General features: G+C 34.5%; 1 protein-coding gene across 4 annotated transcripts in view; it reads right to left on the minus strand.

Annotated features, from left to right (window-relative positions):
* The window catches only part of SLC8A1 (solute carrier family 8 member A1), a 365,779-nt gene that overhangs the window by 15,948 nt on the left and 334,995 nt on the right, over window positions 1-14,836 (minus strand). For all 4 annotated transcript variants that reach the window (XM_051975165.1, XM_051975164.1, XM_051975162.1 and 1 more), the window contains one exon: window positions 11,872-12,147. In XM_051975165.1, the coding sequence (XP_051831125.1) occupies window positions 11,872-12,147 (276 nt within the window). The remainder of the gene's footprint in view (window positions 1-11,871; window positions 12,148-14,836) is intronic.

Genomic DNA, 14,836 nt, shown 5'->3' on the forward strand with positions numbered 1-14,836 from the left:
AAGGATTAGTGATTCTTAAGGATTTTTCTTATTTCCCAGACAAAAATTAATGAAGTCAAATTTTTCTAGAAGTGAGAGAAACTTGTTTATCAAAAAAATGTCTTGGACTCAAGAATCAGAAGCCTTGTATTTGAATCCAACTTTCAACTCTTTATCACTTATCAGCCATACTACTGTAGGTAAAACCAAAAAGTCTGTTTCCTCATGTATAAAATTGGTTAAAAGTATCTGTATTATGTAATTGATAGGATTGTTATGATGAAAATGTTTTTAAACTATAAAACCTTACAACAATATGAGCAATATGTAGTTAGAAGTGAAATATGTGAAGAATGTATGCAAAGCATTTGAAAAACCTTAAAAACCTATCAGAAGCCAGTTATTATTAACAACTTGTAAAAATTAAGTATAATGCTACTTGAAGGAATGAAAAGAAATGGAAATCCTCAGTTATAGCCTCAAAGTATCCTGAGTTTATCACAGTGCTAATAATAGCAACAATTAGTGGCTTTGACTTTTGCAAAGCACTTTACAAATTTTATCTCATTTTATCCTCAACAATTATGGGAAGGCGACCACTATTATTATCTAAATTTTACAGATGAAAAAACTGAGGCAGACATAAATGAAGTGAAGTGTCCAAACCTCCACCCTCTGTGCTATCTCAGTGCTTCTTTTCATGTTGTCTTCTCTCATTTAGACTCAAGTCTACAGTCTACCTTATAGGTTACATTGCAAGTCAAAGGATACTGCAGTCAAAAATGAATCCTCTTTATTATCAGATATTGCTTACTCATATTTCAGCTGGATGCACTACATATATTCTTAGTTTTGATCATTTTTTTTTCCTGAAACCTGTTAAAATTCAAAAGGAAGATGCCAAAAAACACACATTATAGAGGCAGCTCTGCAGGGGGTTAAAGTATAGTCATTTAGTATCTCAAAGTCTCATAAGTCTCACATAGTCTCAAAGGCAGAAGGAATTCTGTAGAGCATCTAGTTGAATCTGCTCATTTGACACAAGAGGAGAGAGGCCAAAGGAATAAGCATTTATTAAAAACCTACTATATACCAGGCACAGTATTAAGCCTTTACAAGTATTACCTGATTTGAGATAACAGATAACTTTAATCCAAAGTGTTATTACAAAGGAAGAAAAACCAAATCAAGCTTAACATTTCAACAACAATAGTAGGTTTGAGAGGCTCAGCAAAGCAGAGCTTCTTACCCAAGTATCTTCTCTATTTATATGGGTATGGAGCCTTCTCCTACCTGATCTGAAAATCTCATCATTATCATCACTCTTTTGTATTAAATAAAAGTATGGCTCTTGTCTCTGGCAAGACACATTAGCTCCCTGGAGTGGGGTGAAGGAGAAGGGGAAAAAAATGTCATGGGATCAGGAAAGGGCCAGTCTGATTTAGTTGACTAGAGGTATTGTCTTAGGTTTGTGGGAAATTAAAGAGACTCTGTTGCTGGATGAGATATAGGAAATATATACATATTTCAAATATGTAGATGTAGGAAGAGCAGGTCATGGTAGTTATGAGTCTTGGGAATGTTGGTAGAAAGCTCTGGTTCCGAGATGATAAAACAGATGAATAGCATAGCATGCAAAGGCACCAAGAGGATATAAGTGACATTGAAATTATATTTCTCCTCTTAACCTTATCATTTGACAAAGTGTTGGAGAGAATAAGGATACTCCCCTCCTACATATATATATCATATACATACACACACACACACACACACACACACACACACACACACACATATATATATATATATATATATGTTCTCAACCATCTCCTTTGAGGAATTAAATCTCATCTAATGAATATATAAATACAAAAATCAGTGACAGATGATAATAGTTTCATATTTCTATTATCTATGTTATATCTTATTTAACTCAGCTGATGAACTAGCTTGACAGATTCAACTTGGCCATGCAAATAGTTTATCCAAGTTTGCTAATAACATTTTTGCCCTGAAGATAGTCTTATCAGAGTATGTAATATTCAAGTCATTTATTATTTGTACTTTGGTTCTCATGAGGATGTGCAATTTGTAATGCAAAGACTAGAAAATATGGTTTAGTTCTAAATTACTAACAAAATGCAATGCAGCCTACTGAATAATTAGCAGAAGTTCAACTGAAAATGGAGAAATTTCCTGTAGTTTAAGAAAACAGTGTCATTTTTCATTCATTCTGCAATTTCACTGCCATGTATACAAGAAGGATGGCCTGAACTTTTTAAAAGCTGAGCTATATAGCTTACTTAACTGTGGACAATAGTAAAGAGATATCAATTCATATTCTCTTATTTAGTGATATCTATTTTTCATGTTTATGGCTAGTTAGAACACAGATAGTTGGCTCACCTGGGCCTAGAGCCCATCTTCTCAAGCATAGAATATCAACTGTTTCACATTTCCATCATGTAAAAAAAAAAAAAAAAGGCTTTTTCCCCACTTTCCTAAAATTACCCATTTATTTGTCTTTAGCCTGGCACAGTCAAATTGTCCTATTTCAGATGAAATTAAGAGGAAATTAAAAGTAACTATCTAAAAATTCTATTATAGAGAATTAACCAACAGAGAACTATGCTTATCATTTAGGAAAACTAAATTTTCCTTCAGCTATACTTGGTTAATGTCGATTTCCTTTGAAGAATACAATGAGAATAGAAGTTGGAAGCAATTTATATTCATGTGTTTCTTTCTCTCTCTCTCTCTCTCTGTCTGTCTGTCTCTCTCTCTCTCTCTCTCACACACACACACACACACACACAGCCACGATGAAATAGATATATATGATGCCTCTACAAAAAAAGTCTTTCGGTACATGCAATATTTTTAGTCCCTACTGAATAATGGAGTTGTCTATATCTAAATAACTTTACCACTAGCTATATTGATCCTCATTCTACTCTCTTAAATAGTCCGGCTATCAGGAATTCTTAACCCTTTGTGTTTCATGGAACTCTTTGGCAATTTGGATAATGATCTTAAGTACATGAAGCAAAATATATAACATTATCAAGGAAACGAATCATATTGAAATACAATTATCCAAATATTAAAATACAAATTATGGCCCCAGACAAGGGTATTCATGACTCTCTGATCAAGAATAATGTTCTTAATGCCATTTTAGGTTTTATTAAGAGAGACATAGCTTCTAGGCATAAGGAGTGGGCCTCTGCTCTAGTCAGACTGCACTGGAAGTATTAGGTTCAATTCTCACAGCCGCAGTTTGAGAAGGACACTGATGAGTTAATCCAGAGTACCCAAAGCAGGAAGGATAGGATGGTGAGTGGGGACTCACAGAGTCTTCATCAGCAGCTTTTGCATTTATTTTCTTAAACAGCAGCAAAAACTTGGCAGAGATTTTTTTTAATAAATGCTTATTAATTTATTCTAGTAATAAAAAAAAAAAGATGGTTGTGTGGAAGAGAAGTCAGTCTTAGAAGATCATAGATTTAGAGCTGAAAGTTTAAAAAATGTAAAAGCCAGTCAATCTAGCATGCTCATTTTACAGATGAGGAAACCAAGGTCAGGATAAATTAAATAACTTGTCTAGGATTACACAAATGGATGTACCTGAGGCAAGATTGGAACTCTTGCCTCAAACTTCAATCTTTGACCTAGTAGGCCACCAAGATGCTGCTCTAAATATATTATATTTGGCCCTAGGGAACAGAAACAGGGAAAAAAAAGAGAGAGAGAGAGAGGAAGTTACAAAAAAGTTAGGTCTTACATTAGGAAAAACACAATAATTTTATTGAACAATTTGTTCATTTGTTTCAATCATGTCTGATCCTTTATGACCCCCCCACTTGGAATTTTATTGGTGGAGATACCAGAGTGATTTGCCATTTACTTCTCCAACTCATTTTACAGATGATGAAACTGAGGCAGACAGGGTTAAGTCACTTGCCTAAGGTCACACAATTGATGTGTCTTGAGATTTGAACTCAAGTTGGGTTGTAAGTAAGGACTTCAAGTAACTGAACAAACACTTTTGAAAAAGAATCTAAGGATTACAAGATTTTCAAAGGAAAAGAAAATGTCTATTCAACCTTTTGTTGAAATTTTATATCTAGCCTTGCTTTGTCTCCTTCCTTTCCTTTTAAATACCATTGCTTTTGAAATCAATCCTCAGCGGTCATGACTCCCTCTTTTCTTTCTTAGGGGGACATTGGCTGGGATCAAGAAATAGCTTCTGTTCTAATTATAGCCAGAAAAGTGAGGCAAAATCCCAAGAAAAAGACCTTTGACTGGGGGTTACCAATCCAGCTCACACAGTAAATTCTTACTATGGACTCTCATCATTGACCTGGTGACAAACATGATGACATGTCTCTGGTTGTTCAAGCTCCAGAAGAGAAGAAATGAACACACTGTCCTTCAATGCTCAATAATGCTCACTGAAAACAATGAACAAAGTTGGAGGATTGGCCTTTCCTGCTAGAGAAAGCAGATTACTTGCAAGAAAGTTACACATAAACAAAGAAAACTAGCCCCAGCCTCTCTGTGCTCTTTATGGAAGAACATATTAGCCACAGGAGAATTCTTGAGTCACTATGAAGTACTTTTCATATCCGTTTTTAAGTTGCCACAAAGTGTTAATCATCTAGTTAAATATGCATGAGTCCTCAGAAAGTGGTAAAGCTAGGACATTTTCTCTTTCACATGAATGTAGTTGGAAGCCCTGGGAATGCCACTGTTCAAGGGCCTAAACACACCAATGGAGTTAGGTATTTCAAAGGGCAAGGACGAATCCCTTTTCAGTTCACCTGGGGACATTATATATATATAAAATCTCACAAGGAAGATCATCATATAATGCTTGTTGAAGGAAGAAGCATGATTTACATTATTGTCAGTTTCTCATGACCTGGACCAGTTTTAAAAGTAAGTAGGTTTATATACTGTATAATTAGCTAATCTTTTGAATTAAAAGATGTTTGTTATTATTCAGCTATCAATCAATAGAGATATCTGCTATCTTCTCAGGGTATATATCTGGAATATGATCAAGAGCTTTCTGAGACTTGTTAAACTTGACAGTCATTGACTATAACAGAAGATTCATTTGGGGGCAAATGATACCACCAGAAAAAAATGAGAAAGTTCTGCTAAATATCTCTTAGGCAAGCAATGGAATACCTAACAGGACATCGTCATCATTGCTACCAATTGAAATGAGAGACCAATAAGGAAAAGCAGATTTAGGAAGATGGTTCTAACTGGTAATTGGGATTTTTGATGGATTAAAATATAGGAATGATAAGATCATGGCCAAAGATGGAATGTGCTTGAATAAAGATCACTAAAAGATATATTTTCTTGGAATCTTAAAAATTTGGTTAAGAAGATTTTAAATAGAAAAGGTAACAAGGTAGAAAAAAAAATGGTATCTGATCTAGTAGATTTATGTGACCAAAAGGAGTATCAAGTACAACATAAAAGAAAGAGGAACAGTGTTTCAAAGAGAAATCATTTACAAAAAGGTAGCCATTCAAACAGCATAAGAGTTCAATTGACTTTAGAGAATACATAAAGTATGAGTAATAAATAATGGCTAATAGTGCTAATAGAAAAAGTTATATTGTGCATTAAAATCTGCAAAACATTTTTACATACAAGATTTTCATTGATCCTTATACTAGCACAGGGAAGTAAGTGCTATAAAGATTTCACTAATGAGGAAATTGAGGCAAACAGAGGTGAAGTAATATACCCAGAGTCACACAACTAGAACGAATCTGAGGTAGAATTTAAATTTAGGTTTTCCTGATCTCAACCAGTTCTTGCCTTATTTCCTAAACATATAAACTAGAAATCCTAATTTCAGGAAGCAAATTCCAGGGAATTTTGCTTCCCTCCCTGTCCCTCTTTCCCTCCTTTCCTTCTTTCCCTTCTTTCCCTTCCTTCCTTTCCTTCCCTTCCTTCTGTAATAACATGAGGATGTCAAGTACTCCTAATTATTTAAGTACTTATAATTAAATAGTTAGGTGTCTTTTAAATACTCAATCTCCAAATTACTGGAAAGAAAAACATTCAAAATATTGAGACCTAGCAGAGGAGTTCATAATCACATGGGGAGAGGATGGTGTATATCTGTTTCTGTCCTGTGCTGTCAGCTACTGGAACTGATTCAAGGATGATTTTGGTGAGCCCATAAATTGTGAGCTTCCATTCTTAGATTTTTATTATAACAATTAATTTATCTACTTTACCAGTGATCTTTAGAATATTAACTATTACAAATAATAGAATAGTAACTTATTATAGAATACCTGAAAAATTTTTTTCAAATGAATATGAGATGATGATAATAATGATGACAGTTGCTCTATAAGACACACTTCCAAATTGTTAAAATAGAAGAATAAAAAATACCCATTATATCAAATCAAGACCTTGATTAATCAAGCAGTGGGAGTCAAGTACTCTCAAAAGTAAATTGTATTCAATAGAAATGAATGTTCATTTGCTGATCAATTGCCTATGAAACTCAAAATATTTTTTGTTATAGAAACAATTTTAATATGTGGTAATTAGTTCCCAAGCTAGTCCACACAAGTTGGTTTAGTCCATGGCATACCTGATGAATCATGATGTTAATAATGCTAGCCTGAGTTTTTGATATGAGGAGCAATGATATCAGAAGAAGTGGAGGATGAAGAAGAGATCGGAGAGCCTTAGGTAAAATTTAGAAAATTTAGAAAGTTCCATGACCTTCTTTTACTTTTTCATAGGTATTAATTATTCTTAGGTTGCCTTAAGACCTCAAATTTTTTAACTGTTGCAAGAGTTCTTTCCATGAATGATAGAAACAAGTCTCAAAGAATGTTACAGGACATAGCTGTGTTTGAAGTTAGAAGAATGATATTTGCTTCTTTGTTAAGCAATTATAGCTCACAAGTTGAATACCAATTGTTAAATGCTTACTATGTGCCATACACTGTGCAAAGTACTAGGGCTATAAAAAAGGTAAGATACTTCCTGCTCTCAAAATGCTTATAGATGAATTGGAGCAACAGTTTGCAAACATCTATTTACATTCAATGTAGGCTAGACATGAAAAGCCTAATTACCACATAATAATAAATTATCACAGGTTTTCCAGGGACATTAAATAATAGGATATAAAACTACTTTTTTGATAGAGAAAAAAAAAATATATATATGTATATATATATGTATGTATGTATATGTGAGGGTATATCTGAGAGATATATATATATATATATATATATGTATTATTTAAAGAGGACTATACCATATATTATACAATATACATATATGAGTATATATATGTATATGTTGAAAATATTGCTGTTTATCTACCTGTCAATCAAAGTATTTTTAAAGAAAAAATTCATAGGCCCAAGGACCAATATATAACAAACTGGTAGTAAATATTAGCTTAATTATTTTATTCTTTTGGTGTAGCCTGAGAAGATAGATATAAATTTGAAGTGGCAGGAATACAAAATTTTTGCTACTTGACATTTTTGCTACTTACTAACCATTTGTCAACAAGGCTACATAAGTAAGTCAGAAATGTTTTGCCCAGTCACAGTATTGTTCAATTTCTGATGACTTTCTCTCTCAGTAAAAGCCTGTCTAAGATGTGATCATTTAAATTACCTGGTAAGTGAATTCTTTGGGAACATAGTGCAAAATAAAATATGACATGGCATAAGGATTTTATAATGGAAATATGAGTTAAGAAAATCTTCCTCCCAAAGTTTGTGTCAAGACTTGTACAAGCAGTTAAGATTGATGATTTTTATATCCTTCCTGCTCCTCCCCCAAAAGATTTCATGCTTTTTGGCAGATATATTAGAGTTTAACTTTAGGAGGTATTATACTTGTTGACTTTCATGCTGGCTACTGTAGTAGATTAAGTGACAGCTCAACAATCTTATAAAATCCAAATGTCTTTCAAACTTCTTTGCAAAAAAAATAATGATCAAAGACATGAAAACTGCTTTATTTTAAAATGTATCTGTTTTAGTCCTACCACTCAAAACACTTAATTTGTAATTCTGTTTCCAAAAGGATATTTTTTTTGAGACTAAAAAAAAATAATTTTAGAGAAATAGTGTGTTTGTTGAAGTAGATAGTGAGCCAAATTGAGGGCCAAGAAGCCTTTGGTTGAGTCTCATCTTTGCTTTAAACAGGGTGTATGACTCTGGGCCAGTCATTTAACTTCTCATTGTTTCAAACTAGAGGTTTCAAAAGAGGACACATTCGTTAACTGGGAGTTCCTTATACTGTTGAAATCACAAGTTTCATTCTGGCCCCTTATCTTGCCCATAATCAAGATTTATTATATTAAAAAAAATTTTTTGGAAGAGATAGAGTTGGAAAGATGCTCATTTCCAGAGAGAAGCTAGTCAGTCTTAATTACACAAATCACACTCAATCAGGATGTACCAGCTTAGTACCATTCAATACCATGCATTGGAAAAGGAGACTCTAGAACCATTTTTCCTTTGCCAAGCTCTGAGAGGAGTGATGTGGAGTCACACTGGTTAAGCTGTGTAATGGGATACAAAATCATGAGGTGAAAGCAACTCAGACTGTGGATATTTTTCATGCTTCCCCTAAAACACAAAGACTTCTTTCTGCTAACCTTGGGAAAAATCCAAGACAGAAAGTGCAAAGTACAGCTATGGCATCCATTTAGAAATCTAAATAGGGTGCCTGCTGTTTTGAGCTACTCAATGCACTAAGAGTCACTCAGTTGGCTTTGAGAAGACCTGCTGACCTCTCTGTTTTTGTTTCCCTTTCAAAATGCCTCAGCTTTCCTGCCATCTCAGCAGACGCCACATCCTAAATGGGCACTTGGTGATAACCCAAGCTGTTCCATAGATACCAACCCAGACATGTCTATGAAACAACAGGATCAGCTCCTGGACTCCTGTGATGCAGTATGGCTTAAATCTGTGTTCATTTTTCAACAGAATGCTGGAAAACAGAGAAGGCAAGCACACTCTGGAAAACCATAGCAAAATCCATGTCCCTTGGCTTATGTTTCTCCTGTGATAGGTACTACTATATATATTACACATTCTCTCTCTCTTTCTGTGTCTCTTTCTCACCCCCTTTCTTCCTCTCTATTTTTGTCTATTTGTTAGTGTATTTCTGTATTTCTGTCTTCTTTATGCTTCACTATCTCTCCATATTTTTGTCTCTGTCTCTGTACTTGTTTCTGTTTCTCTGACTCTGTCTGGATGTCTGTCTCTGTGTCTCTCTCACTCTCTGTATTAGTGTCTCTGTTTCTCCTTCCACCCACTCTATGTATATGGACAAAACATGACAACATCAATGATGTCACTTTCAATGTTACCAGGTTGTAATTATCGTCAGTTTTCTCTACCTTCACCTCATAAAAACTTGTTTTCTAGTCAGCGTGTTTGGGAGTATTCACTGCTATGAAGAAGTCTGAGGCAATGGGAAGAGCCCTGGTTTGGAGCCCAAATATCTGGACTCAAGTCCTTCTTTAGACATTACTAATGGAGTGACTATGGGAATCTCAATTTCAGTTTATTCATCTTGAATTTTCTACCTCACAGAGCTGTGTTGTAACATAATTTTTTTTTTTTTATAGTTAATAAAAGGTAGGAGAGACAGTGGATGGAAGTAGATATCCATTCTCAAATTCAGGAAGAATCTTGTGACCATGGGCAAATTCCTTTACCTCACAGGCAATTTTCTAAGATGGTAATTTGCAGATACATTGACATAAGGGTCCTCTTCCTATGGCATTCTATATATCAATAAAATTATAGGCTTGGACCCAAAAGATTACTACAAATGTGAGCTATTCTCATGAAAGTTTAACCTGGTTAAAACTCAGCTTATAGTAAAATCCAGTATTTTATTGTTATCAAGCTATTATCTATTATAATCAGAATGCAGATTTTACCTATGCTATAAAATCAAATCTATTAACAAATAGTAAGCCCCAGTATAAGAGGACTGCCTTATTAAAAAAAAAAATCATAGCCTAAATCATTTCAATTCATAAATAAGCCAGAAATATTAAAAGGAGGGCAAGCAGAAATGTGTAAGGCTTCAATTTCATGATATAGTAAGATTAAGTGAAAGAAATGTTTATCCTGAAGAAAAGAAAAAATTAAAGGGAGAAGCATAATAGTTATCTACAAGTATCTGAAGGAATGTTAATGAAGAAGAGAGACTTCAGTTCTTCAGCTTGATCCCATTAGATTGTAAGCTCCTTGAAGACAGGAACTGTCATTTTTTTTTTCTTTTCTTTTTCTTTTTGTTATTTCCAGTACTTGACACAGTGTCTGACATGAAATAGATGCTTTAAAAATGTTTCTTGACTATAATAATCAATTTGACAGTCATCAAAATGACACTAGGGGAGAGTAATGAGTGGGGATGAAGAGACAAAATTTAAGCTCAATGTAAAAGGAAAAAAAAAAAAAAAAACCCAATAAACTACGATTAGATTTTTCCCAAAGTGAAATGGACTGTCTCAATGGATAGTGGTGGGGCGGGGAGGGGAGTTACTCTTCATTGGAGGCCTTCCAACAAATTCTGGATGACCACCTTTTGGGCATTTTGTGAGAGGCAACTCTAGCTTATGTATGAGTTGAACTGAGTGTCATAGAGGTCCCTTTTCATTCTGAAATTCTGTGATTCCTTGATTCTATAATGATGAAACCAGTTCTGGACAACTCATCAACATCAGTGCTATTCTTCTACCCTCCCTTCCCAAACTAGACAGCTCCCATTTCTTCCCACTTACTTCTCACATTACTAAATTAAGGGAACAGTATAGTATGTTCCAAGAGCCAATTCCAAGAGCAATTCTAACCAATCAGGTTAGAATCCCCCTCAGAAATGACCCAGATTCCCACAAAATCAACTAAAAGAAAATGAAAGAAGCAGTAGAAATTTTGAAGTGATTCTTTAAATTCTTCACATTTTTAGTCCTTCCTTGACATAAAAGGATCATCATTACTCACAAAATGTCTGCAGTCTTGAACCTGGCATTCAAGTTCTTAATCTGCAACCAACATTCTAGCCAGTTATCTAATTCACTTGGGAATTCATACATTAGCAAGCAATACTTTTCTTTATTTCCCTATTTATATCTTGTCTGATGCTTTGCATTTATTATAATTAGTGTCTAGAATGAAATTTACTGCCTCTACTTTACTGAAATCTCTTACCTATCTAGAAACTTTTCTTAAAGTGTCACCACCTCTGTGAAGTCTTTTGTGAAAGACTTTTCAACCCCAATCCCTCTCAACTCATGTGAAAATTTCTCATGGTTTTGTTCCCACTTTCCCTTCACTTTATCTCAATGCTCTTTAAATTATCTTTACAAGTCTCTGCTCTCTGTTCCCCAAGAACATTTTTGTCAATATCTACACTCTTTCCCAAGAAGTTGTCATATAGTACCTTCTTGCATTAGTGAATGCTTAGTGTTTTTGTTTTTTTTTTTTTAAATTACTTAGACAACTGCTTATTTTCATGACAGGCTAATCAATTTATTGCCTAATTTATTTTCCCCTGATTTAAGGTAGACCACAAACAACTTGGCTCACTTTGACAGGAATCCTTGAAAAACATCATTTTTGGATATTTGAGTTTAACTTTGGGAAAGTAAGTGAAATAATGCCCATTTCTGAGCCTCCAAACCTTATAGGTCTGACTTTAAATCTCGTTCCTTGAGGATATATAGACTAAAAATTGTAAAACATTTAGCATAGTACACATAAGTGGTATATGAATGTTAGTTATTAATAATAACCTAATAAATTAATAATAATAAAAATCAAAAACCAAGAAAGGGAGCTTATTCCTTACCTGGCACTGAAGTTCCTAAGGCAACAAACACCACTGCTGTCACTGAATCCTTCAGGCCAATGGTACAGCCAAAGTGAGATGCCAGGTCGCCAATGAAAGCTGTCAGAAGACCGATCATGAGGATGGATACAATAAAACATGCCCAACCATTCCAGTACTCTGTGGGTGGGACAAAGGCAAAGAGAACCTTCCAGAAAACAGTGAGGAAGTGCATCACATAATCAAAGCAAGAGGGCAGCTTCTCTTCTCCACATTCATCATCATCATCATCTTCCCCTGGGGAAAAATAAAAACACAGACTTGGAATTGCACAGCTATGAACACTGACATGCCCCTTCACCCTCTATACTCTCACAAATTATACCCAGCCTCCTCAAACTGATTGAAATTTATGGGAGTAAACTCAGTTTATTTTTAGGGTTGACCAAGTCCATTTTAGGCAATCAGAAATAAATATGACCCTTTCTATTTCTCAGAGGCATTTTCCATGGGAAGAATGTTGTCTCAGGGCTGTGTTGAGTCTACACCACCTCTATCCTTAACACACAGTGGGGCATTGTGAACAATTCCCTTCAACTGCATTAACTGAGTTTCAATTTTGATCTTTGAAACATTCATCTTCTGAAAAAGGTTCAGGATTTTTGGATGAGGTCTAGAAAGAGAACAATTGCTTAGGAAACCTGTTCCATAGGCTTTTGAGAGTTACTGAAGAAATATACATGTGGTACTATTTCTTTTACTTGAGCTCTTTTCTTTCATTAATTATTCCTTAATCAATTTCCTCTTCTATAAATTGGCAATAATAATAGTCCCTATCTCACGGAGTATAGTGGTATCAAATGAGATAACATATATAAAATTCATCACAAGCCTCATAGAATTAAGTATTAGTTATTATTAATCAAATAAAAAACTTTTACTAAGCACCTATGTAACAGAAATTATATTAAGTGCTAGCAACACAAAGACAAAAGCAAAATACACTCTCCTTAAGCAACTGACATTGTTTTACACAGTGATAATATGCACAAAATATGAAAAGAATAAACACAAAGTAATTTGGGGAGGGCACCAGTAGCTGGGAAGTTCAGGAAGGGGTAGAGGTAGAATGTGGCTCTTGGGTGGATTCTTAAGAAGCAGAGGACAGGAGGGATTCTATTGAAGGCCTAGAAAACAATTTTAAGCAGTGGGTGCAATTCAAATGTTTATAAATTGAATCCTATTTTGTTAGTGGAGTTGAATACATTAGACTAACTTTCTATGGAGGTTTTCCTTTTGTAAAGCAAAGAATGGTTGTTTATAATTTTTATTATAATGTTTATAATGAGAATGTTTGTAATGTGAAAGTTGTCCAGTCATTTCAATCACGTCCAACTAGTCATGAGCCTATTTGGGATTTTCTTGGCAAAGATATTGGAATGGTTGGCCATTTTTTTCTCCAAATCATTTTATAAATGAGTAAACTGAGGCAAATAGAATCAAATGATTTGCTCAGGGTCACATAGCTAGTAAGATGAGATTTCCTGACTCCAGGGTGGGCATTCTATCCACTGTGCCAATTTCTGCTCATTATGTGAACAATCATTCCCTAATTTAGTAATTATAATTTGGATTTTCTACTAGCAGACCACATCTGAATGTTTTTGCTTTTTTTCATTTGAATTTCAGAGAGGAATTGTTCAATGAAGTTCTGGTTTTTGGCTTACAATAGTTAGCTCTTTTCTAACACTATCAACAGATGCCCCAGAAAAGTTGGAATGGCCATTCACCTCCAGCTATATGTTACAGCTCAGTAGTCTTCTGTTTCCACACATTCTCATTGACATTAACTGGGATTCTCAGTAAGGAACAAATTAACCTCCTTTGTAAAAGAAAATCCTGTGTGGATTCTTTGGGGACTGATCACATTATAGGCAGAAGTACTTTAAAAGAGAAGTACTTCTGATAATTGGTGCCTCTTTCACCAAGAAAATATGCTCTTCATATATGTGGGCTAGTCAAGTGGACAATGTAAGCTTCATTTGCCAAGGAATTAAGAGGAAATAAGAACCTGCTCTTTATTCCTTTTAATTAATCAGTAATGCAGAAATGTTCATGCAATTAAACTTTGATGAAGAGTTAGCTTATGGTTAAGGGGTTTTTAAGGTTTACAAGTACTCTCTAAAAACCCTGCAAGTATTTTTATTTCCATTCTACATTTGAAAAAAAAAAAACAGGCTTGAAGAGGTGAAATAACAATTTGGTCATACAACCATTAAGTTCAGAGTTATATTTGAACCCAGATCTTTTGATTCAAAGATCAGTTCCCTTTTTGTTATATTGTGCAATATAATTTTGGATGATTAAATAGTGGACAGATCCCTAAAGAGAAAATGTCTTGTGAACAGGTTCAGAGTTGAGTTTCACTTGAAATGGAATACTATTTTTAAAAATTAAGATGACATGGGCATGACTTCAACCTAGAACTGAATGGGAGGAAGAGAGTAGAGATGGATGGTATTTGGTATGTCATTTAATATTTTAAATGTGTTCCCTGGCACATTCATCATTTTAGCAGGAAATGTTCTCTATAATGGCATAGAGTTTTGAGTCCCAAAACATCCCAATCACAGTGTCTTTGAAGAATCACATGTTGATTATCTCCAGTGGCAATAATGAGGCAGTGACACAGATCCAGGATACAGACTGAGATTTGGAGTCAAGAAAGTCCATTCTCAAATCTAGTTGCCAACATTTTACTAGCTCTGTGAACCTGGAAAAGTCACTTAAACTTGTGCCTCAGTTTCCTTCTTTGTACAATGTAGGATGATACTAGCACCTTCCCACTCTTCTATTGTCACTGAACAAAGTTTAAACTTTGAACCCTGGCATTTTGGCTCTCCAAAGTTTGTCATAATTCTTCTTGTTCAGTCTCACCTCAATTTCATCTGTCCATGTATTCTACATTCCAAACAAACTGGATTAC

Source organism: Antechinus flavipes, chromosome 2, assembly GCF_016432865.1.
Source record: "Antechinus flavipes isolate AdamAnt ecotype Samford, QLD, Australia chromosome 2, AdamAnt_v2, whole genome shotgun sequence".
NCBI classification, from domain to species: Eukaryota; Metazoa; Chordata; class Mammalia; order Dasyuromorphia; family Dasyuridae; genus Antechinus; species Antechinus flavipes.